This window comes from Schistocerca piceifrons, chromosome 11, assembly GCF_021461385.2.
Source record: "Schistocerca piceifrons isolate TAMUIC-IGC-003096 chromosome 11, iqSchPice1.1, whole genome shotgun sequence".
Classification (NCBI taxonomy): Eukaryota; Metazoa; Arthropoda; class Insecta; order Orthoptera; family Acrididae; genus Schistocerca; species Schistocerca piceifrons.
In genome coordinates, this window is record NC_060148.1 from 83,208,012 (window position 1) to 83,230,402 (window position 22,391).

At 40.9% G+C, this 22,391-nt stretch overlaps 1 protein-coding gene across 1 annotated transcript in view; it reads right to left on the reverse strand.

The window, feature by feature from the left end:
- Positions 1-2,534: 2,534 nt before the first annotated feature.
- The window catches only part of LOC124719725 (GRB10-interacting GYF protein 2), a 183,311-nt gene continuing 163,454 nt past the window's right edge, over positions 2,535-22,391 (reverse strand). Inside the window, exon 24 of the mRNA XM_047244928.1 lies at positions 2,535-4,373. Within this exon, the coding sequence (XP_047100884.1) occupies positions 4,248-4,373 (126 nt within the window). The 3' untranslated portion in view covers positions 2,535-4,247. The remainder of the gene's footprint in view (positions 4,374-22,391) is intronic.

Genomic DNA, 22,391 nt, shown 5'->3' on the forward strand with positions numbered 1-22,391 from the left:
ACCCCTTTATAATACAAATTTATAATAATGTTCAGCAATCCCTTGCTAGTACAATGCATAAAATACTCTCTTGTTGATACCTGTCAAGTCGCTTGTAACACACAAGCATTAAGTGAATTTCGTCACTCAGTCAACCGCCACCCATGACAGCATGAACGGTAGTGTGACTACACTCATATCATGTGGATATTGCTGTACGGTTAACTATGGCAAGAATTCTGCCAAAGCATCTGGTGATCTAGCATGATTTGAAATCTGATTCCCACAATGAATTTCCGCTCCACAATTAGAAGTGACATACTGGCAAAGCAACTGTTAATTACCGTAACTTTATTGGGCCGATGACGACTGAGCATGAGGCCCCCATTTTAAGATATCGTTATGAATGTCAATTTTACTGAGAGTTTACATTAAGTAAACATCAGTGTTGCTGTATTTTACAAACCTTGCAGATCACACAAATTATATGTGATATGACACGGGAAAAATTTTGATAACTTCACCATAAAAGCCCAAGGGAAGAGTACTATACATATGACTGGTGGTGATGTTAATGGATAAAACGTTTGCTGTGAGCCTCTAAAAATGGATAACCGATTGTTATGAAAAGAAAAAAATATTAGTTCAGATTTTTCTACCATAGTATACTGTGACTTGAATTGTCCTTTAAACTGCAAGGACAAGATTATCTTTCCAATTATTAAGTGTACCTCCATATTCCTAAATTAAATTATACATAGACTAGTATCAGGACAACAACAATGTAAATTCCTGGATGGAATAATACATAAAATGAAGGAAAAGCAACCACTCATTGATAGACGATTGACGTGTGACACATAGAAATACTCAACGGAAAACAGTATTTATAATGGCTTTCTAGCTCTTGTTCTTTCTCTAATAGAAGCACATGCTTTTAAATGATAGAGCACACCAATCAAGTCATCCTTTTGTTGCAGGTTTTATTTGGCAAATCTAGATTTCTGCTAGTGCCTAGCCATTAGCAGTGCATCGTATCATAGTATCAATGGACGTTCTAGTACCTCAGCCCCCTGTTGTCACGACGAGAGCCTTGAATGAAATGTGACAGAAGCCTGAACAACAGGGGGCTGTCGTACTAGAACATGCACTGATACTATGAGATGGTGCATTGACAATGGCTATGCACTAGCCGAAATCTAGATTTTCTGAATAAAACCTGCAAGAAAAGAATGACTGATTGCTGTGCCTCTACGATTTGAAAGTCGTATCACAGTCAGTGACTGCATCGACATTCCTAATGGAAGGTAACTTGATGGAAGTACGTGCAACCACACAAATCTAATACATATAATCACATCTCGCAGTGATTGTGAGTGCCTGTTTTTGGGTGTCTGTGCGGTTGTGTATGTACTTCTACAGGAGAAAGAACAACTTGAAAGCTAGTGTAAATAAGCTTTCTGCTGCATGATTATATGTGCCATACGTTAGTCTGGTACAGGTAGGTGGTTGCCTTCCCTTCATTTTACATTTTAATGTCAGCACAATATTTTTTTTTTATCTTATGAAATGGTTGATTTTAAACCTTTTCCAAGTGCAGAAGCAAAAAACAATTTTTCTGAAGGAGCCAAGAGGAACCACAGCTTTATGAGAGCTATGTGAACTATGGACATTCAAATTCATTTCTAGAAAGAAATAAGGGGTGTGCTTTGTATTCTGGAATATTACTTACCTGTATAAATACTAATGCATTTTGCTTCAAACCAGTAAATGTTTGGTGTCATATCACTACACAAAAGATTTGAAAATTAAACTTACTACTAATTATGATCATACAATTCTTTTTGAATTCCCTGCAGATTATGATATGCATTTCCACATTTCAGGTAAGTTGTAACACAATACTTACCTTTGCTGCAACTATTGATTTCTAACCTGCAACCAGCGTGTGATGGCTCTAACTTCTTTTCTGCTTAACACAGTACGATGTGACAAACATTAAAGAATGATCTTCCACAAGGGTAGCAATTTAAGAACACCATACCAAAAAGAAAAGAAACACAGGCATTCCCAAGTACAGGCTAGAAAGAACAGGAAACTTCCAAAAAGAGAATGCTCCCAAAATTTTTAATAAATATCCTGTGTCTCCACTCAATCCAAGCCATTTAAAAATATCAGAATAAAAATGTATTTTAATATTTCAGATTGTGCTGTACTCTTTCACTGATATAAACAAAGTTGATTTTCATATCTAAGATTGTACTTATACCCTCCTTTGGTAATTTATCTTAACTTCATAGTTTGATTTAACTTAGATATTGATTCATTTGTTCTCCTTACCACAAAATTACTCCAGTATTTAACAGAGTAATTTACTCATCAGATGATGTAAATTTTTTATCACTCTGACATCTAGGGAAATATGCAACCCACTTTTAAAGTTCATCTGCATGGAAAATCTACCTACTCATTTTTGGGAAGAATGGGTTCTGAAAACATGTCACATGTAAACTAGCTTCTTTCAAAAATATAAAACCAATCAGTAAGCGCTGCTGTACCATGAAATACATCACTCTTATATTTCACACAAACAATAATAATTTATTTTATTTCACATTAAAAATATTTCTAAATGTTATGACAGTGCACAGCTTTGAGAATAAAGCCAATTCACAGTGCCAGGAAAATATTTATGGCATCACAATCACAGAACAGGGCAATCAGATGAGGTTACATTGATGCCTCATACTGCAAAAATTTTAGACAATCATTCTGCATCAATTCAATGGGGGGGAAAAAATAAAAGAAATAAAATAAAATAATTGTTTCATTTCTGTCAAATCTGAACATTGCACAGAATAAGGTATTTCAAGCAATGATCCCAATGACAGATCGTTTGTAATCCTGTCACTGATATAAGGAATACAACTGCATATTTCATGACAGCAATGTCTAAGTAAGGTAGGAACAGGCAATTTTGTTAGGTAAGAGACAAGCGGCATATCTCTCTTTCATTAACGATTATATCAATTTATTTGCATTAACAACATGTTCTCTATAAATATTTGCCTAGTAAGAATAATGTTGGCAAAGAATACATTCACAGGCAGTTAAGTCAATATCATGTGATTTTTTTTCTTTTTTTTTTTTTTTTTTTTTGCAGTGAGTAACATTACAGGATCAGTGCCACATATTCGCAGCATTTATACCTGAGAGGAAAAAAAAAATTCAGAATACGTTTACTCTTTATTTCTCTCTCTTTTTTTCTTCCTAATATTTGTCTGCTCTGATAAAATGGCTGATAACAAAACCAACTTAAGTGTCAAATTTTATACACAGTCATAGTCACTCTTCAACAGGAAATCTCTCAACCATCACACACTTAAAAGGCACAAAACTGCATTTCAACACCTGCCCAAGAAAAATGAATTACAGACTATCGAATGCAACCTACTCTCTTTTGACAATCTTTTGGAAAATATTCAAATGTATTTTCATGAATCTCAAAAACATTTTCAAAACACAAATAATACTGTTGTGCACGTAAAACATTTGCTTCAAAAAATTTAATTCATTTGGGAGACTCATTGGAAAGTAGGGATCCAACAATTATTTTTTAAAGAAACACTCAGGAAAATACTATGGGTTTTCACTCTGAAATATGCCAAGGTAAATGAAGTTCTGTTGCCAGTCCAAATTTTGTAACTGAGTAACACCACAAGTAGTGCCTGAGAAATGACACAAGCATTTCTTTTTAAATTTTTCAAAAATAAAATTATCAAAAAGTAGCAAGGTCTAACAAAAATGAGAAGAAGAAAGAAGGAGGAAGAAACAAAAATAATAACAGAGACTCTATTTTGTTTCAGTCAGTCGTGACAGGATTTAATAAATTAAAGACCGACACTCTGGCACATCTGCACCTTTCGAAGGAGGTGAGCTGCCGCCAGAGCTCCGACTTCTGGCAAATAGCGGTACTCGTTCTCCCGTACCCGAAAACGATAAGCGACACATTCCGTGCATTCCCGCCGACAGTCCACTCGCATTTCGGGTGCAAAGCACCGACAACAGACAAAGCTGAGACTCAAAAACAGGAGACCGGGTCACTAAAGCACACTCGTCGTGGTGACGCAAGTTCTGCAGTCGGAGCTCGGTGAACAGAGTGACACTGTACGCGTAGGCGGTAGGCAGAAAGCCGCGCCGGCGCACAACCTGTTACACAGCTGCGGCACCAGGATTGTAATTCACATCGTTCCTTTCTCCCTGCACCCTCACATGCCATCTCCGAAATCCCGTTCCCCGACGTTGAGCCTGTCTTGAGCGGCAGTTACGCTGAAACCCAGGATGCGGCTGTCCACTTTGTACATTCGACTCTTCTTCGCTTTCTTCCCTTTTCCCTGGAACAGCATAAAAAGGACATTCGTGAAGCACAGATTTTCTCACAAGAGAGGCATGAGGGGATGGTGTGGAGGGAGAGGATTTGTGTGTGTGTGTGTGTGTGTGTGTGTGTGTGTGTGTGTGTGTGTGTGTTGGGGGGGGGAGGGAAGGTTAGGATAGGTTGGAAAGGTTAGGCACAGGCAAACATTTTTCTCAATGTAATCTCTACTAACCTCAACACATTTGGATCATATCAGTGTTAGGCATTAACTGCATCAAATGTATAGAATGCAGTAAAGTTGTAAATTTACATACAACAAAAATATGTTAAGATGATTAAGTATGTGACTCAGACATGAAGGCGATACTTTTCTATTTAGGCTGCATTTCTTTATATAAATTCTTTGTTCCACAACTAGTCTCTGTTCTTTAAGCCATTACCGACAGTTTGAACACAGCATATAAAATAAGCTGTGTGTAAATCTATAACACAAACCAAAGAACTAGGGACAGATTAACAATTTATGCATATACAAGCTAAATAAAAACAGAAACTAGTTGTACAACAAAACAGTAGTCTAAATAAATACAGCCTAGGTGAAAATGTGCCACCTCCATTTAATGTATTTGTGGCTGTGATGCCTACTCTGAAGACAATCAATTTAATGATGTAGGAAAAGAGAGATTGCTACTTACTGTAAAGATAACATGCTAAATTGCAAACGGGCACAATTAAAAGACATTTACAAATAAGCTTTAGGCCACAGCCTTCATCAGAAAAATCACACCATTCATTCACACAACTAAGCATACTTCACACACACATGACCACCAATTCCGGCAGCAAGCCAGAACATCATTCTGGCAGCAAGCCAGAACACCATTCTGGCTCGAGCCAGAACACCATTCTGGCTCGAGCCCAAACTGCCAGAGTTGGTGGTGGTGATGTGGGTGGTGGTTATCGTGTGTACCTCACGTGCTGAATGTTGTGGGTTTGAATCTTGACAAGTGCCTCAAATTATTTTTGACTTACCATTATTTTTATTAAGGTAACTAATTTAAATGTAGTTTAATGCTTTGTCATGTCATTTCAATCACCATGTTAAGAAATTCATTTGATTTTGGTATTGTATTCACTATTTCTCTTTTTCATGTTGCTTGAATTTATTTCTAGTCCCTTCATTCATTTAAATCTCCATCTGCATTATTTTATCCCTTTATGCTGTTCGACAACTATACTCCAAACAACGTACATCTTTTAACGAAGAATACATTTTTGACATATAAATAGAATATTTTGTCTTTTGTATTTCAGTTCATACATTTTCAAACATTTAAACTTATGACAGATAAATAAAAGTAATTAATGACACATGGACAAAGATTCCATTCATTCTCTTCCAGACACAAGGTCCATGATTAAAGACATTCTGATAAAAATTTAAAAACCGGATTTGCCCCCACAACCTTCTGCATGTCCGATATGTACCTTAACCGCTACATGAAGACATGCTCTGTGTACTGTTTCCATTTTTAAGGCTCTAAACTATTATGTGAAATTGTCTTTTTGTTACCCAATCAGTTATCTGTAAAGAGGGCCCACCAGGGTGAATGGCTGCAGGGCGTGACACCTGAACTAGGATCTTAACCTACATCACTGCATAGATGGTTTCAAAAATTTCCTTGTTAGAATGTAGATATTAATATAACTTTTGGTTCTCGTTTCTTTTTTTAAAAAATGCACACAAATGTAAGATGCATACATAAACATATTTATGTTTGTCATTATGTCCTAAAAGGATACTATTTGGACACTCCCGATAAGCTTAAAACTTACTAATTTAGAAGAAATAGCAACAACAGTTATTAAACGAACACAGAGCTTTCCATAAAAATACTTTTTGCAGAATTTTCTGATGCATTATGATGTCCTTTCTTCCTTTTTTGTCAACTTGCATCTTTCTAACAGCAGTACTATTTTACAAGCTGTTTCATTCTGGCTATTTAATGTGCACTTGTGACTCGGCTAATAGTGGAGTCTAGCTTATCTACAACAGTAGTTCAGTAATTTCTTTACTAGTTTTTGCAATGAGAAGGCTCGGTTTCATAATCAGTTTTATACTCTGAGTAACATTAATCATATATTCCTGATTCAAGAGTTACCAAATTTATACTACTGTGTTACTAGTGCTCCTCTTTCTATTTGAACAGATCATCCCATAATGTCATCATTTATACATCTTAAGGCTGAACTACATCAACATTTTACTGTATTTCCCAAAGGAAGTATGACTAGTTTGTGTAAGACAATTTAAACACCTCTCATATACCAACGAATGTCGATGTTTCAGTATAAGTGGGCTGGTCACTGCACGTAGTCAGTCAACATTGTTGCAGCAATCAGTGCACTGTCAGAAGTGTGGTGTGAGCTGGGGCCTGGACATGAGGACAGACAGCCAAATGGGACAGAAAAGAATAATGTAAGAAGCTACAGTTTTAGGGAAATTGAAAGTACTGGCGGAATTTAAATATTCTACGTAGGGAAGGTAACAACTTACCAAGGCGTACAGAAGTTGAGCCGTTGAAAGGCACATAAACAACACAGAGAACTTTGCTAATTTTAGGACACTACTTTTTCAAGATACAAACTACATGTTTTTTGGCAGTAGAAATCCTGACAGAAGTCTTCAACTATTTAGCTTTGTCCCCAGAAATCAGTAACATCCTACTTACAATCCTTACCATCTCAACCAATCTATGCTGCCTCTGTGCATACCCAAGTGACACAATATCTTAGTCCATACTTATGCTATACCCAGTCCCCACCCCTTGCCACACAGTACGTACCCCTGTGGTAGACTCACATATAAGACCTATCCGATACACCCACCTGGCACATCCTACTCCAGTCCCATCACAAACTTATCTCAGTCTATTGTAGGCATGGCCCACTCAGAAAGTAGCCGTGTCGTGTCTCAGTTCTGCAGTAATTTCTGCACAGCATTTGACATAGTTAAGACGACCAACTAGCTCTCCCCACCGAACAAACTGTGGCCGAGAGCAGAGTCGACAACCTGGGGTGGAACATTTTGCTGTTTACAACACGCTCTATTTCCAGTGGATGCTTCACAACATGTGCTTCCTGGGTTCTACTCCTCTGACACCAACTTCTCTGAACTATAAGGCAGTCCCCACAACACACACTTCAATTATGTAATTCCACCTTCCATCTCCACTAGCACCCTATCTCACACTCACCTCCATTCCTGCTGTAAGACCTTAACTTCAGTCAACGATCATATCTACCCTCTTCCCCCTTCTCAACCCACTCCTCCAAGTTATAGTGTGCTGTATGAACCCATCTGGGGTGGTGCCTCTGTGGCATTCGTATCATGTGCATCTGCTACCTTTTCGTCCTACTCTCCCTCCAACTCCTCTCCAATACCACACAACATGGCCCCAAACAAGAGACAAGACCAGATCTGGCACAGTTAAGCCATACTACAGAGGTTTTGTGTGTGCACACTCGAGCCAAAACATTGTATCGAATTGCTTCATAGCGTGTTGGTCCTCTTTTGGAACACAATACAGCAGTTCTGGAGGTACGTGGCAGCACCAAGATGTCTATGCACAGGTCATACAATTCTTGTAAATTAGAAGCTGATGGTTTTTGGGCACAGAGCTGGTGCCCAACAGCATCTCACATAGGTGCCATCGAGTTCAAAACAGCCGAGTTTTGTGGCCAAGGCACCAATGCATTTTCGCTTTTGTGCTCCTGAACCACTTTAGCACCATTCCGACACAGTATTGTATGAATGAAACAGAGAATGTACATGATTCTCAAAGTTTCTGAGAACATCCTCCATTTTTTTGAAGTGAGCTCTGTAGTGTACTCTGAGGTAAAGTTTCACAGAGGGGTTTTTTTGGTAAAAAAAAGAAAAAAACAGAATTTATGTTGCTCAGACAAAAAAGGACACACATATCACAAAAAAATACTGAAGACAGAAACTGTAGAACTTTATACAGGTCTAACAACAGACACACTATTCGGCTGGAGAACTAACTAAATTCCTGAAAATTGTGAAAGAAGAGGAGTGACACTTTAACCAAAGTGGAAATGGAAACATGCAGATCCATGTTTCCAGGCTGGTACAGGAGAAGACTTAGGTATACACCCGACAACTGTGTCATTAACGTTTTCAGATGTTCATCATCATGTTTTCTCACAGCATAATTATTATATTTTGTTATGTTAGAAATAAGCAAGCAGATCGGGAAAACTAATAACTAGTTTATTACAAACTTAGCATAATGAAACAGGGCAGGTGACCACGTAAGTACAGGTGTGAGTGGACCACTGCCTGTCGTATTTAATCAAAATTATCTGATGTTAGAAAACTAACATTTCTGGTTTGGAGTATGTGAAATGTTATGTATTCTTAAGACTTTGTTTGCATGTGTTCACCTAACATAAAAAAAAGGTTCCCGCATGCCGAAAATTCCGTATCATCGTCAGAAACTGCATTTTCATAAACTGTCTGGAATAATCTTAATAATTTGTTGCTGCACATAAACATAAAATTGAAACATAGTGCAACTCTTCCAGAACACCTTGATGCCAGTTCCATATTTGTACAATGAATAGTTTATCTGTTGGAGCGAGTTGAATGACATTTAAGATTACATTTGTGTTCTGCGACTGACACAACACACACCGAGAACCTTCTCAATGAGGAGGGGAAGTAGTGAGAAAGAACTCCCTCATCAGAGAATATGCTCCGAATTTGTTATTCATACAAAACTGAGAAATTTTTCAGAGGCTGCTGTTGTGCTCTGAGAATCTTCTCTGGAGAATGTTCTCTTTTTCATTCATAAGAGTTGCAGGAGACATCAAGCATGAAGAAATGCAATAATGTTCAAGTAGTCCACGGCAATCATAGTGCTTTCAATTACTATCACAGGTCCCACGGACTAAGTGAATGTCCCCCAATAACATAAATACTACTCCACCGACTTGCATCTGTGGCACAGTTCACCAACGGTACTGCCAGGATGGCAACGTACCTGAACACGGCTATCGGCCTGGTTTACCAAAAAATTGATAAAACCGACCAGGTTACACAATTACATTCACCAATGGTCCAATATCAATGACCCTGTGCCAACTGAAATCATAACTGACATTACCTTCGAGACCACATGCCTACACTGGCACTGTACTGTCATCTGATTTCCCACAGATTGACACATACCCTGCTTTACAGAGAGGCCAAATCTCAGATCTACAAGCTCTCTGACAAGGAGTTGACGTTTGACACCTTGTCTCCTCTTCACAAATCTGCCTTCTTCTATCACTCTCAGTTTTATCGTTCTTCAACAACTTTCCACAGATGCTCACAAAATTAGCATGCGACATCTTTGCCATTTCTGAGAAGTTCATTCCCAAGCACCAGATCTTAGATCCCCTTTGTCAAAGTTAATTCTATCATTAATACAGGGTGTACATAAAGTCTGGGAACACTTTCAGTTATTTATTGCACAAGAACTAAACATTGCACAGATGTCATACATATCGCATTTTGAAGAGAAACTCGTAAAGTGTTTTTCTTTTCTTTTTTTTCTTCTTTAAACATTTGATATGCAAACCACAAGTTACCCGGCAGACGTCAATACCGTAATTAATTCTTACTGTACCTGTCCCAGCATGGCATCATCGACTGTGGCTGTCACTTCCCATATTCTCCTCTGCTACATCACGTGGTAGAGGCGGTACATACACCAGATCTTTAATGTGTCCCCACACAAGAAAAGTCACACGAGTGAGATCTGGTGATCGGGGAGGCTATTTCATGAAACAGTTGTCCCCTTCTGTAGCACGGCCATGTTTGCGACTAGTGCCGACTATTGGCAAATTACCAAACTACGCTGGGGTGGTACACATGGGGGGGGGGGGAAAAAAAAAAAAAAAAAAAAAAAAAAAAAAAAAAAAAAAAACTTTCGAGGTTTCTCTTCAAAATGACATATGTATGGTATCTGTCCAATGTTTGCTTTTTGTGCAATAATCAATTGAAAGTGTTCCCTGGCTTTATGTACACCCCGTATTAGGAAAAGTATAGATTGCTACTCACTCTAAAGATGGCCCTTAAAGTTGGGGACACGCACAACGTAAAGACTGTTACACATTATAGCTTTCAGCCGAAGCCTTCTTCAGCAAAGAAAACACACACACGCAAAAAAGCATTGCCGGTGGTAGCAGTCATGTATGTGAGGTGTGTGTGTGTGTGTGTGTGTGTGTGTGTGTGTGTGTGTGTGTGTGTGTGTGTGTGTGTGTGTGTGTTTTCTTTAATGTAGAAGGCTTCAGCTGAAAGCTATAATGTGTAACAGTTTCTTCATTGTGCCTGTCTGCAACCCAACAGCACATGTTTACGGTGAGTAGCAAGCTATTCTTTTTCCTATATTGTTGACATTCTAACCTTGGGTTTCATTATATCACTGGATTCCCCCATTTAAGGCCCATATTGTCATTGAAACATTTCCCCATCGATTCTGCCCTGCTTATATACATCCCTTACTGCTTCACATGCACACAACAGCAGTAAGCAGCAATCAATCTTGTGGTGGGCAATGGTCATTTGTTTTTCTTCATCTGTGTGTCAGTGTCCGCCTACAGGTCGTCTGAGGAGGACTGGTAAATATTCAGGGATGTGACAGAAATGATCATTCAAATCAAAATAGTCTTTCGTAGTTCAATACTTTCTGACTAGAATTCTTTCTGAAAGAAAGAAAATTTTTGTTTACGTGGTAATGCTCTTAGGCGATTTTTTAAAATCATTTTAGATGCAGGATTTGTACAAAAATATGTACCCGTTTTGTACACTTGGCTTCATTTTAGAGGCAAAATTAACTAATTACTAAAAATTCTCTAAAGTAATATATAATAATTCAATAATTACAGTACAAAATAACAACAACAACAACAATAATAATAACATACAATTACACAGTGGAATACAGTGAACCAACACATCTGTGTATTCTGGTGGTCACGAGCTGCTGCACACTGCTACACTGGCTTGGTGATATTCTCATAATAATGTCCAACAGTTGGCAGCACTTGTGTATGACATGATGAAAAGAAATGTGTACCTCTGGTTTCCACTGGGAAACATACTTCTGCTGTAGGTAAGACACAGTAGAAGTTAATGTACACAATTGCAGCCAGAGGGTCTGAAAAGATTTAAGAGCACTTGTTCAATAGAAGAGATGTATTTCACCATAGTAAAAATGAACAAGAGCTCATAGCTTCTAAGGTATACAATTTACAGCCTATGTTTACTGGGCTTCTTGCTTCAGATGACCATTCCTGTAATATCTCTGAACACTGACCATTACTCCTGTATTTACTATTTGGCAAGTTTTACCTTTACTCTTTAAATTATTTAAATTAAATAGATAATGGGTATTGTACTTAAAAGTCACGGAGGGAAAGCAAAAACAGGGGAGAGTGATTCTTGTTCATAGGCTTAACAAGGCAAAAAGACAAGATACCAATGAGAGGCACGTGTTCCCCAACTGAGACTGTTTGTTAGATAGTTTACAAGAAGAACAGCAATCTTAAGTGGGTATATTTACTTCAACCATTCCCTGGACCAACATGTCATTTTTTCCCCTTCTTCCTTATATGGTGTGTTAAAGTTAATACAAGAAATGATTTTTCTGCACTGGTAGCCAATTCCCCAGGGTCAAAATACTGTGTGATATGATAAAGTGTGACACACACATTTCAGAAGTGAGGTTAAATTTGACAATCTTTGTATGTCTGTGACAATCTTTGTATGTCTGCATGTTTGATTGACAAAAATGTGGATAGAAAAAAGATTGAATATGACAAACAAGTCTGATCAGTATTGGCAGCTTAAAAGAAGGAGTGTGATGGGATAATGCACAGTGACAATTTCGCTAACAGCATCATTCTGCCCGTAGCATGCATTTCTGGGTACAAATAAAACATTCTGTGTTGATTTTCATGTCAGTTTAGGTAGAGATGTACTACACAGCCACTGTAGTGTTCATATGAGTGGCATACAAGCAAACACAACAAGCATCAAATTAAGAAGGTACAGTTATACTTTTCCAGGAATATAAATTCTACGAGGGTTGAATGAAAAGTAATGCTTCTACCTTCGTTAATTGGGTTTGGATGGGAATATTTTAATAAATCAAATGCAGAAATAATCCTTAGAATGTGATCTTTAATTACCGATATTGACTTTTCGACATTATCACCAGCAAATTGGATATATTTCTGCCAACGATGAACAAGTTTTCTGAAGCCGTCACGGAAGAAGTTGACACTGTTTCCGCAGCCACAGTCTCACAGTTCTCTCTGTGGACATCTTCATCAGAAGCATAATGATGTCCCTGCAGATCGTCTTTCTGTGGTACCCATCATGCACAGATCTTCCGATAGACAAACAAAGCAATAATGTGACCCCCACATTCTTGTGAAATGTCGCTTGTGCCTGCAATTTCTTTTTGACTGATATGGCGATCATCCTGAATCAATATGTCAACATTTGCTTGTTAAACTCGGTGGTTGCTGTCACAGGACGTCCAACTCTTTGTTTGTCACGCAGCTCAGATGTTCCCGCCTCAACATCTTTAAACTTACTCGCCCAACGACGCACAGTAATCACATCGACACAATCACCATAAACTACTTTCATTCTCTGATGAATCTCCTTTGAGGTGACACCTTCTGCTGCCAAGAATTCAATGACTGCCTGTTGCTTAAATCGCACTGACAGACTGTCTATGCAGGGTTCCATACTTTACACTGTAAAAACACAGCTGTTCAATGCTAAGGATTCTAGTCAACTGGAGCTGTAGAGAAGAGGCTAAGGAACAAGCCAGTACCTGCCGCAAACGAATGCTGCCAACTGTTGAAGAGTTGCGAAAGTGGAGGCATTACTTTTCAGTCAACCCGCGTATTAGGGAAAGGCAAAAGTAGGAACAGTCACACAGTCCCTCTGGCGGTGCCGGTTACCTGGATAGGTAACTCTGGAGCACAAAAAATCTGACAGACAGAATGCGCACTAGTAACTGCAAACTATGCTGTATCTCTCTGCGCTGAATGCATCACCTTCTTCTGTGCACACCAATGGCTTAGTGTGGACCCAAGATTGCACAGATAACCGAAAAATACAGCTCTCCAAATATCTTTTCATCAAAAATATATTTACTGTGCTTACAAAACAAGCTATATGCCACAGCTGAAAGCCTACTGTATCGAATACTAGCTGACAACTTATACACAAATTTACGTTATATGCATTACGGTGGTCCTTATTTTTTTTCCAATCTTGTGTTTCTTCACCCCCCCCCCCCCCGCCCAAGTTCTTTCCCTTTTATTTTAAGAATAATTTTAAGACCTATTTTGTTGAGACTGAAGATAAGGAATCCGTGCCGTCGTCTCCGAAAAGTTGCATGTCACTGCATGTTGCTTTTTACTGGTTATGCATGTTTGCGACTGCTATCATACTCCAGAAGGAAATTTTCACTTTGCAATGGAGTGTGCACCAATACGAAACTTCCTGGCAGAATAAAACTGTGTTCTAGGCTGAGAACTCGAACTCGGGACCTTTGCTTTTGTGGGGAAGTGCTCTACTGAGTTAAGTTACACAAGCATGATTCGTGACTTGACCTCACAGATTCACTTCCGCCAGTACCTCATCACCTACCTTCCAAACTTCACAGTAGTTTTCCTGTGGAACTTGCAGGACAAGCACTCCTGGAAGAAAAGATATTGCGGAGACATATTTAAGCCACACCCTATCACCTTAATATTTTTCAAAGCCCTTTGACACTAAGATAGGAAGTGTCTAATTCCTAAGAAAAATGAACATTATTCAGGAAATCTGAACCTATGCTTAACTTCAACAAGTTCAAACTCATGTCTGAAATGAACTCATCACTCCGTTACAGAGTAAAATTTCATTCTAGAAAGAACCCCTAGGCTGTGGCTAAGCCATGTCTCCACAATATCCTTTCTCCCAGGAGCGCAAGTTCTGCAGGAGAACTTCTGTAACATTTAGAAAGTAGAAGACGAGACTCTGGCAGAAGGACAGCTGAGAGACCAGCTCACGAGTCGTGCCTGGGTAAGCGAGTTGGTAGAGCACTTGCCTGCGAAAAGCAAATACCCAGAGTTCACATTTCGCTTCGGGACACAGATTCACTCTACCAGGATGTTTCATATGAGTCCACGCCTCGCTGCAGAAAGTTTCATTCTGAAATGTGAGAGCAGTCATGCACACGCAGAAGCAGTAATAAATGACACATATTGACATGACGTAATTTGTCTGCCACTGTGGCACAGATCCCTTGTCTTCAATTTCAACAAAATATGTCTGACAATTCTTTTTTTTTATATATAAAAAAAAGGGGGGGATGTGTGTGAAGAAACAACAAATTCGTAAAAAAATGGACCACCTTAATAAACACACTGCACTTCATTATCACTTGCTTTCAGTTCACTTTTGGGAAATAACAGTCTCTTGTAAACTGTTTCCTGATGAGAGCTCGTGTCTGAGATATGCGTACAGATATTTCGAAATTATGTGCTTTTTAGCAAATGCAAGCATCACTTGCAGAGAACAGTCACTACCATAGCTCACATATCATTTGATTCATTTGGCTGATTCTGGTGATCAGAAGATGGCACTCTCAGATTTTCATTGCCTTAGAGCTAATACGTTGGAGGTTCAAAGCACCTCTCAGCACTATCATTTGTGTTCATCACAAATATGTTGTCACGATGGCAACAAATATTTAAGAGACTCATTCACAATGATAAAAACTAGTTAAATAATCAAATAATGTGTGACCTGTGGTGGTTCATTTGGACATTAATTTATATATTTTTATTATTAAGTATAGTTGATGTTCAGACTTTTGTAAATAATCTTCAGACTCTGGAATAATTACTTAGTATTATTCTCCTGTTGGGCACATAAAAATTCTGGAGTAAATCGTGTAAGGATGTTCCTCTTGTAAGGCTAGGACAATTTTTCTTCTTGTCAATAGGGGAACGAGAAAAAATAAAAATAATTTAGAAGATTGCAAATGTAAGCTTTCACAGCCAAGTATGTTAAACTTATTAAAATATTTCGGGCTATTATGCCGAGGTTGGATGAATTTCTTGTTGGAGGCCTGCCGAGAACATCTTCAAGCGGGGTTGTAGTTTTGCACACCCTAGCTCGCTACAGACTGCAGAGATGTGACATGACATGTTTTGCAAACATGCACACAATTGGTTTTTATCAGTTGCTGTCCCCTGTTATTGCTAACATCCCCTGATGGTAGGCTAGTACACATCATCTTCAGCAACAGCATCCAGACACTATTCAGTTTCACACCCTCCCCCTCCTGATTAAAATTATTTGGCTGCTGAGTAACCTCTATAGCCTGTCTGTACAGCCTGCCATAGTAGGCTGCTTGTGGCCCAAGTCCTATTAAACCAATCCTGTGGTCCCCTGGCTTCAAAGCATGTTCAGCAACAGCTGATCTGTCCTTTTCTACCCTTCTACAGTTGATTTTGAGCTCTTCTATTCATTTTTCAACCTTTTGTAAGTAGTATCCACTAACACATTTTCACAACTACACAGTATCCTGTAAGTTCCTGACTTTCCCAACGATTTGTGAGCCTCCGTAGCCAACTTCAGGTATTAGGTATCTTCAATGTGGGTTTGTTGATTACAGCAATATTCTGTCTACTAACTGATTCAGAAGCTGCAAGAACACCGAAGGTTGGCCAAGGTGTTTGTAAACAAGAATTTAGAGGATACAGTGTAGTTGTGGAGATACGTACATGTGTACTAATACAAGAACAGTTGAAAAACGAGTAGAAGACAAGGGCTACTGTAGAAGAGGATAAAAAGAAAGACCAGCTGTTGCAGAACATGCTTTGCAGCCATGATATAACTAGATTTGATTTGATAAGACTCTAGCACTGGGAGCCCTAAGTGGGTACTATGAAAGGCTGTACAGAGGCCATGTCGATTACTACACACACACACACACACACACACACACACACACACACACACACACAGTTTTAACTGAAAGGAATAGTGTGTGAAATTAAATGGTATTTAGAGGCCAGTGCTGAAGATGATGTGCAACTGTCTTCACCATGGGGTGATACCAATAATGGACTATATTGACTAATAATAGCCAATTGTGCTTAAGTTTTGAGAACAAACCACATCACATTTCTGCATGGGGGCATGCAGGAATGAAATTTTACTTTAGCTGGCAGCTAAATATGGTGTGCATCAGACTTTTTACAAGCTACAATCTGCTTGATTATGATCTCTGCAGACAATGATGAAATATTGTGTTTCAAAAGAAATTTATTAGACCACGCAGCAAATTAGGAAGTGTGAAAAAATTGATGGCTTATTTATTAAAACAAAACTTTTCATGACACATTTGATGGTTTGATTTCATGGGGAAATATAACCATGCATCACACCAATGATAAATTCCACAACAGCTAGCACAAAACAAAATACCAATTTAAATCTCCAGCTTTCATTAGCGATGATTACGCTGTATGATATTCTTTATTTTGTAGTATGTCCAAGCATGTTTGATCACTGTTAATGACAACAAACCTATAATATTTGTAATGTTGTCCGGTGTCCAGCCAGGCACAGTCATCTTCGTAACAAAATATTTGGACAGCATTCCTTGTCGTCATCTTCAGGTGATACCAGAAGAAAGAGCATCTTTGCTACATCTCTCTCATACTGTGATAGTTCCCCACCTCCACACCCACTTCCTGGTCACACGACATGTCGGGTAGCGGGGTGGGGAATGGCATTACTAAAGGGTGGGCACGACTCCCGGACCCTCAGTGCTTCTGTACCCCCGTTGGGGGCGGAAGCAGCTCTTGGCCAATAGAGCGATTTTAATTGGCTGAGTGCTACGTCCCAATCTTTGCTTAGGATGCAGCCACTGTGCCTTTTGATCACCCCATTGGCCACTTGTGTTTCGATAGGCTCCTTCAGAACATAGTCCCAAAATGACAAAGTCTGTCTTAACATTTACCTATTAGGTATGATGAAAGACAACTTGGGGCTCAATAAACCAGGTTTTACAGCATTCCATGCAAATGCAGTAAAGGCATACATCAGACAGACTGTGCACACAATCTAAGAAAGGTTTAAAGTCACACTGAACTTTAGCAACCAACAAAATCTGCAGTTGCAAAACATTACAGTGTGTCAGGGGACTCAAAATAGTATGAAGAAACATAAGTGTGAAGAGAGACATTGTCATTTTGGGACTGTGTTTTGAAGGAAGCTATGGAAATACATGTGGAGGACAGGCTGATCAACACAGTGGCTACATCCCAAGCAAAGCTTGTGACCCAGCACTCAGCCAACTAAGACCACAATGTTTACTGAGAGACACTTCTGTTCTCAATGGGGGCTACACAAGCACTGAGGGACCAGAGTTCGTGATCAGCCTTCGGCAATGTTGTTCCCCCACAATTCCATGAGACATGTCATGCACCCAAGTAGTGGGGGAAGGTATGAGGAGCAATCACAGTATAAACGGCGCAAGGTGTAGCGAGGATGCTCATTCTACAGTTATCATCACCTCAAGACGACGGAAAGGTATGCTGCCGAATTGTTGAGTTACAAAGATGACTGAATCCGGCTGGACACCTGAGAACAGTACAAACATTCACCAGGAAAGCTTAATATCATTTGTTATGGCCTAAGGAGCCTGAAAAGCCAGATGCATAAATTAGCAGGCAATTGTCAGGGCATATTACACACATTATAATTCACAGATAAAATATATAATCATTTTTTGGGTTGAATCTCCTTCAGCACACAGTACTTTCTGAGTTCTAAAGGAGAGCTGTCAGAATCATTACTGGGAAGAGCATCAGAGATTCAAACAGGCATTTGTTTAAGATACACACATCAAAAAAAGTTTTGCATCACCTTGGTTCCAAGAGTTCCGGTACCTGTACAAAAAATTGGAATAGAGATCAACATAAGCATCATTTTCGCCCTTTTTATTGTTCATGAAAACCACACATTGTATATTGTACCCTCATACAGCGAGACCTTCAGCGGTGATGGTCCAGACTGCTGTACACACTGATACCTATAATACCCAGTAGCACGTCCTCATGCATTGATGCATGCCTGTATTCATTGTGGCATACTATCCAGAAGTTCATCAAGGCACTGCTGGTCCAGACTGGCCCACTCCTCAACGGCGATTCGGCATAGATCCCTCAGAGTGGTTGGTGGTTTCACGTCATCCATACACAGCCCTTTTCAATCTATCCCGGGCATGTCCAATAGGGTTCATGTCTGGAGAACGTGCTGGCCACTCTAGTCGAGCAATGTAGTTATCCTGAAGGAAGTCATTCACAAGATGTGTACGACGGGAGCGCAAACTGTCATCCATGAAGACTAATCCTTTGGCAATATGCTGCCGATATGGTCACTATTAGTCAGATGATGGCATTTACGTATCGCACAGCCGTTATGGCACCTTGCTGCATTCGCTGGACAGTGTGTCTAAGGTGTTCAGCCTGACCAGCTGGCTTCCAAACACGTCTCTGACGATTGTCTGGTTGAAAGCATATGCGACACTCATCGGTGAAGAGAACATGATGCCAAACCTGAGCAGTCCATTCGGCATGTTGTTGGGCTCATCTGTACTGCGATGCACGGTGTCGTAGTTGCAAAGATGGACCTCGCCATGGGCATCGGGAGTGAAGTTGCGTATCATGCAGCCTATTGCGCACAGTTTGAGTCTTAACAAGACGTCCTGTGGCTGCACGAAAAGCATTATTCAACATGGTAGCGTTGCTGTCAGAATTCCTCTGTGCCATAATCCTTAGGTAGTGGTCATCTGTATCTCCTCCATGTATGAACAACATCACTTTAGTTCACTCCAACACACGTGGACACTTCCCGTGTTGAGAGCCCTTTCTGGCACAAAGTAACAACGCAGATGGATTGAACCGCGGTATTGACCGCCTAGGCATGGTTGACCTACAGACAACGTTAGCTGTGCACCTCCTACCCAGTGGAATGACTGGAACTTATCGGCTGTCAGACCCTCTCCGTCTAATAGGCACTGCTAATGCATGGTTGTTTACATCTTTGGGCAGGTTTAGTGACATCTCTGAACAGTCAAAAGGACTGTGTCTTTGATACAATATACACAGTTAACGTCCATCTCCAGTTCTGGGAACCGGAGTAATGCAAAACTTATTTTGATGTGTGTATTAAACACACTATCATTGTCCTGTGTGTACATCTTGGAAAATTTACAGTTAGTAAAGAAACGTGAAACTATTAAGCTGAATATGAAACTTAATTTAGATATTAACAAGCACTACATAAAGAGTCTCTTCCTGTTACACCTGCGAACACTAGGAAAGCCAAAAAACAACATATAGGAAGTGGATAAAACAGAACAACAAATTAACACTACAAAATCTATCACAAATGTAAAAAAGGTCATACCTACAGCACCACTCCATCTATTCAGTAAAATTTTACTCTGATCATATTTTACATTATCATAGATATCAATTCACAATTCTGAAACTAAATACGAAGCTTGCACACTCCTGTAGCCGTGGTGAAACTGTTAGTAATTATTGAGAGTAGTTGTCTAAGCTAATTGAGGTGGGGGAGGGGGTAGGAGGTACGGAATGGAGCAAAGAGGGGAGAGCAGGAAAGAGGCACGTCTTTGGACAGATGAATATGTGGCCAAACCACGAGATGAAGGGAGTACTGAGAGTAGTGCTAAAAGTGGAAGAGGGTGTAAAAGGAGAAGGTGGAGGGGACTCGAGAGAGGGGGAGGAAGGGGAGGAGAGAGGGGGAGGAAGGGGAGGAGAGAGAGGGGGGAGGGGAGGAGAGAGAGGGGGGAGGGGAGGAGAGAGGGGGAGGGGAGGAGAGAGAGGGGGGAGGGGAGGAGAGAGAGGGTGAGGGGGAGGGGAGGGGAGGAGAGAGGGGGAGGGGAGGAGAGAGGGGGGAGGGGAGGAGAGAGGGGGAGGGGGAGGGGAGGAGAGGGGGGGAGGGGGAGGGGGGGAGAGGGGGGAGGGGGAGGGGAGGAGAGAGGGGGAGGGGGAGGAGAGAGGGGGAGGGGGAGGGGAGGAGAGAGGGGGAGGGGAGGAGAGAGGGGGAGGGGAGGAGAGAGGGGGAGGGGGAGGAGAGAGGGGGGAGGGGAGGGGGAGGTGAGGCAAGAGGGGGAGGTGAGAGGGGGATGGGAGGGAGAGAGGGGGGAGGGGAGGGAGAGAGGGGGAGGGGAGGGGTGAGAGGGGGAGGGGAGGCAGAGGGGGAGGGGAGGGAGAGAGGGGGGAGGGGAGGGAGAGAGGGGGGGAGGGGAGGGAGAGAGGGGGGAGGGGAGGGAGAGAGGGGGGAGGGGAGGGAGAGAGGGGGGAGGGGAGGGAGAGAGGGGGGAGGGGGAGGGAGAGAGGGGGGAGGGGAGGGAGAGAGGGGGGAGGGGAGGGGAGAGGGAGGAGGGGAGGGAGAGAGGGAGGAGGGGAGGGAGAGAGGGAGGAGGGGAGGGAGAGAGGGAGGAGGGGAGGGGGGAGGGGAGGAGAGAGGGGGGGAGGGGAGGGAGAGGGAGGGAGAGGGGGGAGGGGAGGGAGAGGGGGGAGGGGAGGGAGAGAGGGGGGAGGGGAGGGAGAGAGGGGGGGAGGGGAGGGAGAGAGAGGGGGGGGAGGGGGGGAGGGGAGGGAGAGAGAGGGGGGGAGGAGGGAGGGAGAGAGAGTGGGGGAAGAGGGAGGGAGGGGGGAGATCCCATGCGGGGGGAAGGGGGTGGGGGAGGGGGTGGGAGAGGAGTGGTTGGTGAATGCTGTCCATGATCTGGATGGGGAAGGACCGTGTGCTATAAGTAATCAGTATTGTCATGGCCACAGAATTGTGCATTTCATTGTCTGTATGGTTGTGCACATGAATGTGTGTATTTTTGCTAGAAAAAGAGAACTTGAAAGCTAGTGTGAATGCTGCTTACTGTTAAATGTGCGCTCCATGCATTGGTCCACTACAGGTGAGTGCCTGCCTTTCCCTTACTTTATGTACAGTTTCAAGTGTCTCGACAATCTCGTCATGTTTTCATGACAGTAATTTTCAGTTCCTGAACCCGAAATTGGGAGCACCGTTATCGACTAAGCGAAGGAAAAAAGCAGAATATCTTACGTGGCTGCAGACGATATCTCCTGTCACAGTTCAATGGAGGTTGAGAACCAGTTATGAGAAATGGATACAATTGTTTTAAAATATAGTTACAGCCGAAAAGAAGAACTGCAGCAGGCGACCTACAACTTCTGCAGAGATTTTCGAAAACATCCAGACAAGTGTTCACTCGATCACGATCCAAACCCACAAACAAAATATTACACACAATTTTTGACACATGACCAGGAGTCTTGGTATGAAGAATTTTGGTACTGGTGGTCTCCAGCCACCAAGATTTTCCAATTGTTGTAGGTGTCACCTCTCAAATGCTGAAAATAATTTAGTGCGACAGACGTGTTTGGATATTTTGTGTGTTATAAGTGGTGCTCACATTGCGTGCCTTAAATGGTATCGCACATGATTGAAAACTTTACAACTGTGAGTAGGCATGTGCACAATAATGTCATTCCTTGCATGACTACCATGGGTTTTGCTGGAATTTTGTGAGAACATTCGCACATCTTCACAATGAGCATACACAGTTTCACTTTTGCTAATATAATACTTGGAGATATGTACAGTAGTAATTTGTTTTGCCCAGTGGTGCAGCTTTCAACGTACATCCTCGAGTTTTCAGGAACTTTTGAGATATATCTCTGTCAATATTTACTTGAAAGAAATCAAACTTGGTCACCTTTTACAACTTTTTGCACTATCTTGTGTAAAATAATGAAAAGAGACTTCTTCAGTAATTTTCATTTGGATAATTTGAAGCAATACAATATAAAATTTCATTTTGCTGTTGCTTTCCAA